The 12507-nt window shown below is 39.1% G+C and overlaps 1 protein-coding gene across 1 annotated transcript; it reads left to right on the forward strand.

The window, feature by feature from the left end:
- The first annotated feature begins 211 nt into the window (after window positions 1-211).
- ihhb (Indian hedgehog signaling molecule b) lies at window positions 212-10809 on the forward strand. The gene is made up of 3 exons (XM_077199687.1): window positions 212-787; window positions 6493-6754; window positions 8690-10809. Exons 1-3 carry the CDS (start codon window positions 488-490, stop codon window positions 9373-9375), a joined length of 1248 nt encoding a protein of 415 aa, XP_077055802.1. The 5' UTR covers window positions 212-487; the 3' UTR covers window positions 9376-10809.
- Window positions 10810-12507: the final 1698 nt, after the last annotated feature.

A 12507-nucleotide genomic window follows, 5' to 3' on the forward strand; every position in this document is an offset into this window, starting at 1 on the left:
TGAGCTCGGGTCACTTCCATTTCCATCTCTGAGAGCCGCGCGCCACTGCGCAGTAGTCAAACAGCCGAGCTGGGAGCCAGAAACCGCTGCGGGGACGCGCACTCTGACCGCGACTCAGCGCAACCAGGGCCCGCCTGCAGGCGACTCTCAACGCGCGTGCCAAGATAAACGGAACTTCTCTATTTATTCCCCCTGTCTCCGCTTGGACCAAGAGAAAGCGAGTTTTACAGACCTGAGAGGAGGACTGACGAGCTGGCACCATCCTCTCCGTCAACCAACTGCCTGGGGAACCCAACGTCTGCCGGGGTGTCTTTCCGTGCGTAAAATGATGGTGAGCGCCAGGTGTCCTAATAGACTAGTCCTCCTCCCCCTCCGGTGATCTTGCGCGGGGACTGAAGTTGAGATTTGGGGGAGGAGGGTCGCTTTACCATCATCTTCACCATCTTCGACACTCCATCTTTTGGAGTGCCCGCTGGCACCGGTTGGCATGAGACTCTCCACAGCAGCGGCGCTCATCAGCGGCTTCATCTTGGCTTTCTCGCCTGCGTACGACAGCTGTGGACCGGGCAGGGGTTACGGCAAGAGAAGAACTACAAGGAAACTCCCGCCTCTCGCCTTAAAGCAGTTCAGTCCAAACGTTGCCGAAAAAACGCTGGGAGCCAGTGGGAAATATGAGGGGAAGATAACTCGCAGCTCCGAGCGCTTTAAAGAGCTGACGCCCAACTACAACCCAGACATAATTTTCAAGGATGAGGAGAACACAGGTGCGGACCGCATGATGACGCAGGTGAGGCAGAAGCACGGGGTCCATGAAATGGTCCATGAGAGCAGTTCGCTCGGCTAATTGTTCATTTATCACTCAGTTGAGATTTTTATCCAAAAGGACTGAAGGGAATATTCATTATTCATTAGTCATTATTACCCATGTTGTTCCAAAGACTTTCTTTCATCATTGAAACAAAAGTTGAGATCATTTTGATAAAATCCGAGAGCTTTCTGTATACTGACACTTCAAAATGTTTATAAAGCGATCATAAAACTAATCCATATGAATTGAGTAGTTTAGTCCAAATTCTCTGAAGTAATGTAATTGCTTTATCTGATGAACATATTTAATTTAGGCTTTTATCCACACATAAACATTCATCAATTCACACATCAGTTGTGGTAAGCAGAAGCTCAAGTATGTTCGCTTGATGTGCAAGAACCAATGAGGTTCATTCTAGTGTTACAGCACATTTGAGCTAATGAGGTTTGTTCTCATACATCAAGCATGTTTGGTTGTGCTTCTGATTATGTTCCCTGATCAATGTTTAAATTAACTTCTTTATGAACTTTTTTAAGCGTCAAAGTGGTAGTTGCGTAGCTGTCAATGGAGAGTACAGAAAGCTCTCCGATTTCATCAAAAAGATATTCATTTGCGTTCCGAAGATGAACGAAAGTCTTTCGGGTTTGGAACGAAATGAGGAGGAGTAATTGACACAATTTTCAATTTTGGGTGAACTATCCATTTGAAGTACACTTGTGGTTAAAGAGATCGTTAAAACAAATCTTTACTCTCCCTCATGTCGTTCCAAACTTGTAAGACTATATTCTGTGGAAGATAAAAGAGATATATTTTATTTTTTGTCTTTACAATAGAAGTCAAAAGTAACCAAAACTGTTTGGTTACAAACATTTTTAAAAACATTTTTGTGTTCCGCAGAAGAAAAAATTACAGTTTTTGAGCAGCACCTGTGAATAAATAAGGACCAATGTTGATTTTGGGGTGAGCTATCCCTTTAAGCATTTTTATCAATGAGACAATGGTGGTAGTTCATGGTACAATCAGGTTTTATCCTACAGCCTTCCTACACCACCCTCTGTCTTCGTGCAGTTGTTTACTGTACTGCTACTATTTAATATACAGTAAAGATCCATAGCATTAGTTCAGGGTACTGCAATATAGGTTACAAATTGCAGTGGGCATCAGAAAAGGTAGGCGTCCTTGAGATAATCTGCAAATAGGTCTACAAATTATTAGTTTAAACTTTCATCCAAAGTAACTTCACTTATAACGCCTGGGTCACCAAGTGATGAAGGGTCTTTATTATCAGTGAGGTTTGAACCTATAAGTTTCCAGCCCAGATCTTTATTATTAATACATTATTTCTAATGCCATTATTTAGTTTAACACACAGTGTCCTTTCTTCTGTGTGCAGTAAATAAGGGTACTACTGTCCTATCGTCAAACTGTCAAAATTGTTGTGGACTTCAATAAAGGTCTGGATTTTGTTTTGAAAAGTTGAGAAAAATTCTTGAGATAATTCTGAGGATGTGTTCAAGAAAGACTTTCATCCAAAGTGACTTCACTTATTACAGGGACAGACCCTCTGGAACAGCATGTGGTTTATTGTCAGTAGTATGTTGAGTTTATGACTGTGGGGTTCGTACCTTCAACCCTTAAGTTACCAGCCCAGATATTTGCAGACTGGACTACATTACTAGTGTCACTAACCAATGGCCTTTTTGAGGAACCTTTGCTCAAGTCACTTTTCTTTTACTACTGTCTCATAGGTGAAAAATGGTTGTGGAATGTATGTGGGGATAGAGACCACAGTTTTTTCCTTGGGTTCATTCAAGGTTTTAGGTCTTTCAGTCCTCACAACAGAGAATATGGGGGCAGGTTTCGTCAAATTAAAGAAAGACACAGTAGTCGTCAGGTTATTTTATAACCACATATTTGAACTTTCTCCCACGGGGATCTCGCTCAATTTATGTGAATGAATGAACGAACGCTAGAAAGGGGTGACTGTCAATAAAATGTAAGGGAAGGGAAACCTGAAACGTTTAATTAAAACAGTGCCGTAGCTGTTTTAAGCACGATTGGAAAAGAAAACATTAAAACTGGCCTTGTAGATTGAGCATGACCTGTGACTGTTTTAATGTTTACCCGTATGCTTAAACACGACCGCTCGTGATTAACGACATACACCCCCCTTTTTGAAGCGTCAGATATTTTTTACGACGTTGATGTGGTCCCGAGTGGAATTTATTTGACTCCAATCTCCCCCTCACCTAGAAGTATTTATATCAGCTCTTTTCCTCTGAATGCCCACATGTTAATGTCCTGGAGAGTCATGTGGGAACTGAGGAGGGGCTCATAGATCTCACCCCGTCTTTACCTGTCACCTCTCCGGCGAGCGCCACGTTCGTTTACCTGACCTTCACGCGATTTATGAGGGCCAAACTGCGGCGACGGCTGGAGACAACCTCTGGTCTGTTTTTCCTTTTTATTCTGTTATTTTTTTGTTTGTTTTCGTAGCGTACATGTGTAAAAATAGCCGGCTACTCATGCATTTAAGCCTTAATTACACACATATTTTTCTCCACCTTATTTTTGATTCGGCGGCGAGTGGCCCCGGCGCTCTCATACAGGCGCGAGTGTTCAGGGCCCCGTGCCGTCGGTGTGCGCGGGGTGAATGTTTGTGTAGCCCGCGGTTAGTGTGAAGGCTCTCCTCCTGAAAACCCGTCGATCTACACTTTGAAAGCAAAACTAACAGAGTTCACGGGCTGATTTATGAAGTCCAGTTCACTTTTGTAACCACAACGAAAAAAGCTGAAATCCACACCGCTATGTGAATAGGCATCTATTACAGCTCGCCGAGACGCTATTCTTATCATCCAATCCGGAGACATGCTTGGAAAAAATGTCTTCATAAATATCTATATTTGTATTCTTAAAGCTAAAAACTCACATTTTTCCATTCAGATTGGCACTTCTGAAATGATGCCAAATGTACATATTTCTAGTTAACCATAAACTAGTGTTTCCTTCTGCAGGTCACCGTAAACCGGTTCTACAGTCTTATAGAGTTGATCAATCTTGGTCTTTTTAAGATCCACTGTAACTCTTCAAGGTCCAAGAGCTCATTGTTTCAACTTTTGGATTGGGAAAAACTGAAAGGGACAGTTCACCCAAAAAATTAAAATCACTTAGGCTTACTCACCCTCATGTTGTTCAAAACCTTTATGAGTTTCTTCTGTTGAACAGAAAAGAAGATATTTTAAAGAATGTTTGTAACCAGACTTTTGACGGTAGTCATTGACTTCCATCGTAGGAAAGAAATATGGAAGTCAATGGCTACCGTTGACTGTCTGGTTACCAACATTCTTCAAAATATCTTCTTTTGTGTGGACAAACAAAAATGCATCTAAAGCTAGGATGAGGGTTTTGTTCTTTAAGGAAAAATTCTCCCAGTTATTCTGTTATTCCAAACCTGCATGACATGTCAAAGGAGATGTTTAGAAGAATGTTCACGCTGCTCTATTCCATATAATGTAAAACATTCACTCAGACGTTACAAGACTATCACCCTGGTTCCTTCAACAAAAAACAATAGGATTTTTCCATTGGCATGTAGATTGTTGCAGGAAATAAGCTCTGCAACCTATAAAAGTTTATTATTCTTTCATGTTTTCTTCAAGAAAATCTTTACAAATGAACACAACCTTTAAAGCCTAAACGCAATCTTCAGAAGTAAAAAGCTGAAGTAAAGCTATAAACAAAGTACACCACGGTTGTATGACTTCATGGTTGTCTAATAACTCTTTCAATCTTTATTTAAAATCTACAAGTTGGAAAGTTTGATTTACAATAGTTTACAAGAGCGTAAGTAGAAGCTGTAAAAGTGGACTAGTGAGTCGAATCGTTTTTTCAAGACACACGCACAAAAAAACACCCTTCACAAGTGAGGTATTACTGATGTATTTTATTTTGTAGAATAAAACGTGAAAATATCTTGAGCCTGTGTTCACCAAAGACCTTATTTCAGGCGTTTAGCCAAAAATTCATTCAAAAAACCCATTGACTGCAAGATAATGGAACTTATCTCTGGGATTTAGGACTCATTCCTGCAGCACTTTACACTACAGACTTCTAGTGAATACTTGATATTTATGATACATTTCTTGATGGTTTTTATTTTAAGTCGATAGCTCCTGGTGGGTTTACCATATGTGCTTATCATTTGAGAAAGAGCAGTGTGAACATTCTTCAAAACATCTCCTTTTAGGTTTCATGAAAAAAAAAGCCTTAAGGGTTTTCACATGTATACAGGTTTGCATACAAGTACGAGTGTGAGAGAGTGCATTATCATTGTTGATGCTTTGACTGTAGTCTAAGCATTTGCTCGTGTACATGTTTTGGTTTCAATGACCCTCAGAGACTCAACAGAATAACCAAACCCACGGGCACAATTTTTTTCCAATCTCCATTCCTCTCCCAGCCTGGACTCTGATGGTCCAGTATCCCCTGAGACCAAGCACAGCTCTGAGAGATAAATCCTAATAAGCACAGAGACATCAAATCACTGAGCTTAGACTAAAACAGATAGTCCACAGAGCTTCAGGGTAGCTTTTGAGTGGAAAGGTGGGTCTCCAATTCAGAGAACAGAAATAGATGGTTTGATGGCACAACTATGTAGTGAGGACTTAGAACGACGACATCAAAGAATCTCTGCCATCACTCAGTAAGCAATTTGTGACCACTTAGTTGGTGGTTATCCAGTGACCTTGCATGTCTCGTGGCCTCTGGTTGAGACAGGGATTTATCAGCCCACGAGCTGAGTGTGTTTGTGCTAACCACAAATGCGTCAGTTCTACAAATGGCTGTCAGGATTATATTTGCCAATTGCTCATCGCGTTTCTCACCTTGCAACTGCTTGCCACAGTCTTCTTGACATGAGCGTACTAAAATCCATATTTCTTGCAGGAAACTCACAAATTCAAGACAATGGCCTTGTGTTCTTTTTTACTCAGGCACGCAAAGGCACTCCTTCTGTTTGTTTAATTGGTAACTTATGTATCAGAGTTCAGCATTCAGTTGGGTTTAAATACTGTCGCACTGGTCATTTACGCTACATAAACCACCAGAAGTACATTTTTATATATTTCCTTGTGAGACTTTGTGACTGATTTTGAGTTGCTGTTGTCACAGAGAATGTAAAAAAGTGTCACCGTAATCATGGTTACTGTAATGTTTTACATGACTTATTTCAGTATAGCTCACATTAAATGCATGTAAATGATTAGCCTGGAAGGACAACATATCATAAAGAATAATTAAACTAGAATAATCAGGCACTTGCTGCTTTAGCTGCCTGGCAGAGTTATTCGATATACTATAATAGATTTATTAATATTTTGAATGTATTTTTTAATTTTAGATACATTTTTAGTAATTTTTTATGTTTATTAGTTCTTGTGCTTTTTAAACATCTAAATAGTTTATATTTTTTAATAACATTTTTAGTTGTATACTTCAAATTGAAGTAAATGAAAATAATAAATTTTGCATCGGCGTTTTAAAAAATATATATTTTATTGTATTTTTTTTAAAAAGTCATGGTTTTAGTCATAGTTAACAATAATGACCCTGTTATCTGGTAATTATTTGATCCCTTTTCATAGTAATTGTTTCTCAAATGTTTTTTTTTTGTGCGTCTTTTGCAGCGCTGTAAGGATAAACTGAACTCCCTGGCCATCTCTGTGATGAACCTGTGGCCTGGCGTGCGTCTGCGTGTGACGGAGGGCTGGGATGAAGACGGACATCACTCTGAAGAGTCTCTGCATTATGAGGGCAGGGCTGTTGACATCACTACCTCGGACCGCGACCGGAAAAAGTACGCCATGCTGGCTCGTCTGGCAGTGGAGGCCGGCTTCGACTGGGTCTATTACGAATCCAAAGGCCACATTCACTGCAGTGTCAAATCAGGTGAGAGATGAGCTGTGTGTTTGTTTTGGGGTTGTGCACGGGGGAATAGAGTAAGTGAAAAACTAGACTAGTCCTTACAAATGAAAGGTGGGAAAAAGAAGGAAAGCAATCATGGTAGGATATTAGCATGTGACTTGTTCATTAGTGACCGTGAAACACCATTTGCATTTTATTTCTGAGCGAAACAGGATACTCAATCAGAAAAAAGTCCAGTTATGACTATGGGGATTTAGTTGGATCGAGCAAGGATGCATTAAATTGATCAAAAGTGACAGTAAAGGCATTTCTAATGTTACAAAATATTTCTATTTAATCCTGAAAAAAATGATCATATTTTATAACATGATATTAAGCAGCACAACTGTTTTCAACAGTGATGATAATAAGACCTATTTGCCTGAGCAGCCAATCAGCATATTAGAATGATTTTCGAAGGATCACTTTTTTAATCTAACCAAAACTAACAAAACTTCTCACATCCGTGTAATGTGAGAAGATGAGGGCAAGAGATGGACTGTGAGAGCATTCAGAAGGAATCGCATTAGACTCATGTTTCAGCACACATTGTGGGTTATGGGCTTTCTAATGAAGAGAGCCGTGCTTGATTCATCTTGGGATAATTTCTTTGCCTCAGATGATGACTAGATTAAAACAGCACAATCTTGCAGCACTGGGCCGTCTGATGAATGCACTCACTCCTCTGTTCACCATTTCTAACATTTACTTTTACCTTTCTTACTTTCCAGCTGTGCTTCACCTTGATTCTTATTTCCATGCAAGCTTTAGCATCGCCCATTTAGCTTTTATCATACATGCTATTTAATCTTTTCTAGTAATTTCTATTAATCAAACAGGGGGAGGGGGGCTGTGGGGGAAGCAGATTGACAATTAAATATTCTGATATCTTCTAATATATATCTCCAATTATATAATTTTGATGTAAAGTAACAATATAACAAAAAAAGTAAAACTTAAGTCAATCTCATTCACCCTTTCAGCCTTTATGGCAACATGATATTGTGAAATGTGTTAGCCATTTGCAGGCTCACACAGAATCATCTGCTCAACGCATAAATATAAATGTAATCTGCACACAGAATTCTCTGAAAACACCACAGATTTGGCAGAACACTCGTCAATCAGAAACTTCAACTTCTGCATGCTCGTTTATTGAAGATTTCAGCCAGCAACTAAGATATGAATAAGCACCAACGTTTAAAGCATTTGACCATGTTTAAATCCATTCTGCAGATTTTCCTTTCGGATAGTCTGCAGGTTGCGTATAAGCCTGGCTATTTGTTGTTTTTTTGGCCCACCTTTTATACAGGTGTGATTTACTATTTTGTCTATTTACATACATTGAGTTTCATAATAAAATCTTTAATATTCATCATCTGTTTCTCTTTTTTTCATTTTCCCACCATTTTCTTTCCTTTTGTTCCTCTTTTCCTGTCCTTCCTGCCCAGATCGTTATGCAAGTCAGCTGACATGATCAGATGAAATACAGGGTTTTTATACCTAGCTTATGTGTATATATATATTGTTATGTATATCTTGAAATTTGTACAATAACATTGAGTCTAAAGAATTAAGATTGCTGGCAGTGCCAGTCAAGTCAGAATCAGTCCACTAGGAGGCACTCATACACCAACATCCCAATGAAGAGGAAGTTAAAGGCCTAGTGATTCGCCACCCTGGCCAATCACTTTAGGATGCCACACTGATCCTACTTACCAACTCAACCAATCACTGAGGCAAACACCGTAGGACCAACCAACCAATGAATGAAGGGTCGAAAGGCCAGAGGTATATCAGTGAGTCAGAAGTGAAGATTAGAAACAGGGCATTAAATCCATTTCCTTAATGAATCATTTTCTTTTCCTTTCTTTCTCTTTTCATTCCTCTCTTCCATTCCTTCCTCAATCTTCTCTTCAGATCACTCAGTAGCGATAAACACGGGGGGGTGTTTCCCTGGAGAGGCTCTGGTGACAATGGAGGACGGCACACATAGACCAATCCGACTCCTGCGAGCAGGAGACCTTGTTCTGGCCTCAATGGGAAGTGATGGTACCGGCGACCTCGTCTTCAGCGAAGTCCTCACCTTCCTGGATCGTAGCCCCATTGCCCTGAAGCACTTTTATGTGATCAGCACTGAGGATGGCGCCAACGTCTCCTTAACAGCAGCTCATTTACTGTTTGTCTGGGTTGGAAACTGCTCCAGAGGGGGCCAGCCAATGCCAGGTGCCCTCCGGGCGATATTTGCCAGTGATGCCCAGCCAGGGCAGTGTTTGCTGATCGTCGATGAAGGGGAACTCAGGAAGCGTGTTTCGCGGATCACTCGAGTGGAGGTGCGGGAGGACCAGGGGGTTTTCGCCCCACTCACTGCCCATGGGACTTTGGTGGTGAATGGTGTGGTCACCTCGTGTTACGCCGCGGTAAACAAACAGCGGCTAGCGCACTGGGCATTTGCGCCTTTACGCCTGTTATACAGCTGGACCGGCCCGGATCGGATGCTTAAGAACGGCTTACATTGGTACTCTCAGGTCTTACTCAGTGTGGGAACACTACTGCTAGACTCAGAACTTTTCCACCCTTGGGCCTTAGAAGAAAATGAAAGATAATGGATTGAAAAGAAATGCAGACATGGGTGAAAAGAGTTGACTGAATGCTCAGGGTTAGTGACTTAAGGGGATAGTGCTGAGTTAGACGAAATGCATACAGAAGCAGACTTTTTAGTTACTTAATAAAGATGAAGTGTGTAACTCAAGCCATGGACCCTTTTCACATTTGCAGGGTTCAGGGTTTTCAGGAAGTCGTAGTTGGGTAAACTTCTATTCTGGTGAACAGGAGATGACAGCAAATATAATTTTTGCATTCCCATTTGCTGAAATACCAAAAGAAAACCCCACAATAGTGTTTCCACAACATTCCAAAAAAGGAAAAAAATTTGAGCGATTGATTTCAGCAGTATTTTCTTGTATTAGAAAAACACACACAGCAACGTTACCTAGGTTTTTGTAATTTAAAGAGGTCCTATTATGTTTTGTACATTTTCAACTTTCTTTAGTGTGTGATGTTGCTCTTTGAGTATGAAAAAGGTCTGTAAAGTTTCAAAGGGAGTTATTCTCATTCAACAATCAGCACTGTTTCTAAAACTCCTTTAAACACCTCGATTGTAGTCTTGAGTTTTCTTCTGGGAACGAACATGTTTCAATATCCCTCATTTAAATAATTCCCACCCAAGATATGTGCAAAAAAAGAGGTCGAGGCCTGGTTGAGTTGCATTAGTAGTGTGTTCAAATTTGCCATTATGGTAAGGGGATTGGTCCCGCCGACCAATCAGAGCACATTGTAATTTTCAGAAGGATTCAGGGGTGCATTTCCAAAAGCATTGCTAGCCAACGCATTCCCGAGCGTTACTGACAGACTAGGAAGAGAGGTGCTGCAACAATGTAAAATATGTGAAAAATAAGATGTTTTTTGAACATTCATGCATGAAAACCTATTCTGGTAGACCCCAAAAACAAAATCAAGTCTTTGAAAAGGTGCATTTCAAGTTCCCTTAATGCAAAGGTAATATAACACAAAGTTTAGTCATATAAATGTACAATACATTTTAATGTGTCATCACCGTCTGTGAAAAGGGTCCATTGGTTGAGTCGATGTTGCTGTGTTGGGCTCATCAAGATGCTCAAACAAATGGAGCAATGTCAAAGTGTTTACACTTTTCAAGAGAATCATCCTTACTAATCTCTAGATGGAATAAAGAAAAAATATTACGTACATCATCTTTAACTGTAAAAATATCTGATTACAAACTGACCTCTGGTCTTGCTTCTTACAGGAATTGTGAGAGACCAAACATTGTCTGTGCCTTGTGTATGTTTGTTCGCTATTCCCGTATTCCAGTCTCCTTCCTCATTAGATTGTCATCAGTCTTAAGACAATCTGTTAAACTAATTTAAAAATGTGCTTTGTAATATCATTAAGGTAATATAATGTATTCAGGTAAAGTATTTAAAATCTATTTTTGAAATTAAACTTCATACAAATTATTTATTTTGTCTCATTTTTGGTCTTTGCTAGCTATTGCAATTTCTCTAATATTAATATGTCATCTGCTGGATGTTTTTTCTTTGACAGTGGTTCTCAACGTTTTTGATTCCAAGCCAAGGCCATCCTATCCAAACTGAGTTTTACTTCAGGTTAATTATGTAAAAAATATTAAATAATAATAATAATGCTGATATAATCATTATATATTTTGATGTTAGTTTAACGTTGTACATCTGTATTTTTAGTGTTTTTAGCATTTTAATTAAGATTGTTAATTTAAATAATATGTGGTGCCACGGCCCCCTGGTTGAGAACAATGGTTTATATATATAATTGTTCCCTGCTGGTTGGACAGTGTGCAAGGGAAGTCAGATAGGTTTAATGTAATGGGAATCCCACCTAACATGTGATATGACTCTATTGAAAAGAGAAACACTCCTCTTACCAATGAAACCATGCAAACATTTAGGCAAGTCTCATCTTTCAAATGCCCAAGACACTAAATCATTAATTCGAAATAAAGGATGAAAATTTGTTCTGGTCAGCTCATAGAATTGTATTGTAGCACTTTAAATGTTAATGACTTTTCATGATGAACCTCTGTGCTAGGCTATTATTATTCCTCACTTAAGTCACTTTGGTTAAAAGGTTCTGCTAAATAAATGCAAATTAATGTGTCAACGCATGACCAACTTGAACCCATTGCATGTGGAAATCTTTCCCTTTCTGCTTATTATGGAATGCCAACGCTGACTTAATTAAAAATAAATAAATACATAAATAAATATACGAATAAATGTAAAAAAGCAAAAATACATAAATAAATACATAAATAAATATACAAAGAAATGTAAAAAGGTACAAATAAATGAGTATTTATACTTTTATTTCCTTATTTATGTATAATTGTATTTTTTCACACATTTATTAATTTTTTTATTTATACATTTATTCATTTGTTTATTTCCACTTTTTATTTATTTCCACATTCATTTATGTATATATGTTTTTATGTCTACATTTATTTATTTTCACATTTATTTATTTCTACATTTATTTATTTCCACATTTATTTATTTATACATTTCTTTGTCTGTATGCTAATGAGGGGGCGTGTTTTACCTCAGACATCAGCAATCGAGCTCAGAGTGGCAGTGCTGAAGCTTTGAGGCCACAGTGACACAGTGGTAGATATAAAATCAATTTATAGGGGGAAATATCACCACGACCATGGGCACGACAGGTGCTGTTTGAATGGGCATGATGATGCTTCTGTCCTCCACTGCATGGGGTGAGATGCGTGGCTCACTATAGCTGCGTACATGAGGCCCTTTTGTTTGATTTAAGAATAATTCCAAATTGATGACTTGTGATTAATCAGTATCTTAGAGCAGCATCTATGAAATATGGGTTGTGTTTTAAGCATTTGAATTGTCACCTGTTATGCATTCGAAATTATGAAACGCGAATGTAAACCGTGTATTGAGTCGCGTTTCATACTCGTTGATCAATATGCTTGCGTAGGAGTCAGTGAAATGTGCGCTGGTTTCTCTCCGCGTTCTGCGCTGGTGTGCGAGTCTCATCGACAATAAACGAAAGCTCTTATCAGCCCTATCCACCGCGTTTACATTGTTGTTAATAGTGGATACTTTCATGCGCTTCCATGTCCAAGTGTCTGCTAGTGTGCTATGTGTGTT

Source organism: Siphateles boraxobius, unplaced genomic scaffold (genome assembly GCF_051911475.1).
Source record: "Siphateles boraxobius isolate OS27281-9 unplaced genomic scaffold, OSU_SipBor_1 41, whole genome shotgun sequence".
Lineage (NCBI taxonomy): Eukaryota > Metazoa > Chordata > Actinopteri > Cypriniformes > Leuciscidae > Siphateles > Siphateles boraxobius.

Bases quoted from the DNA above. Each gene is read 5' to 3' on its own strand.
- ihhb (XM_077199687.1), top strand. From the start codon at position 488: ATGAGACTCTCCACAGCAGCGGCGCTCATCAGCGGCTTCATCTTGGCT. The intron at 788-6,492 runs GTGAGGCAGAAG...CGTCTTTTGCAG, and splicing joins CGGACCGCATGATGACGCAG to CGCTGTAAGGATAAACTGAA. The intron at 6,755-8,689 runs GTGAGAGATGAG...TCTTCTCTTCAG, and splicing joins TCACTGCAGTGTCAAATCAG to ATCACTCAGTAGCGATAAAC.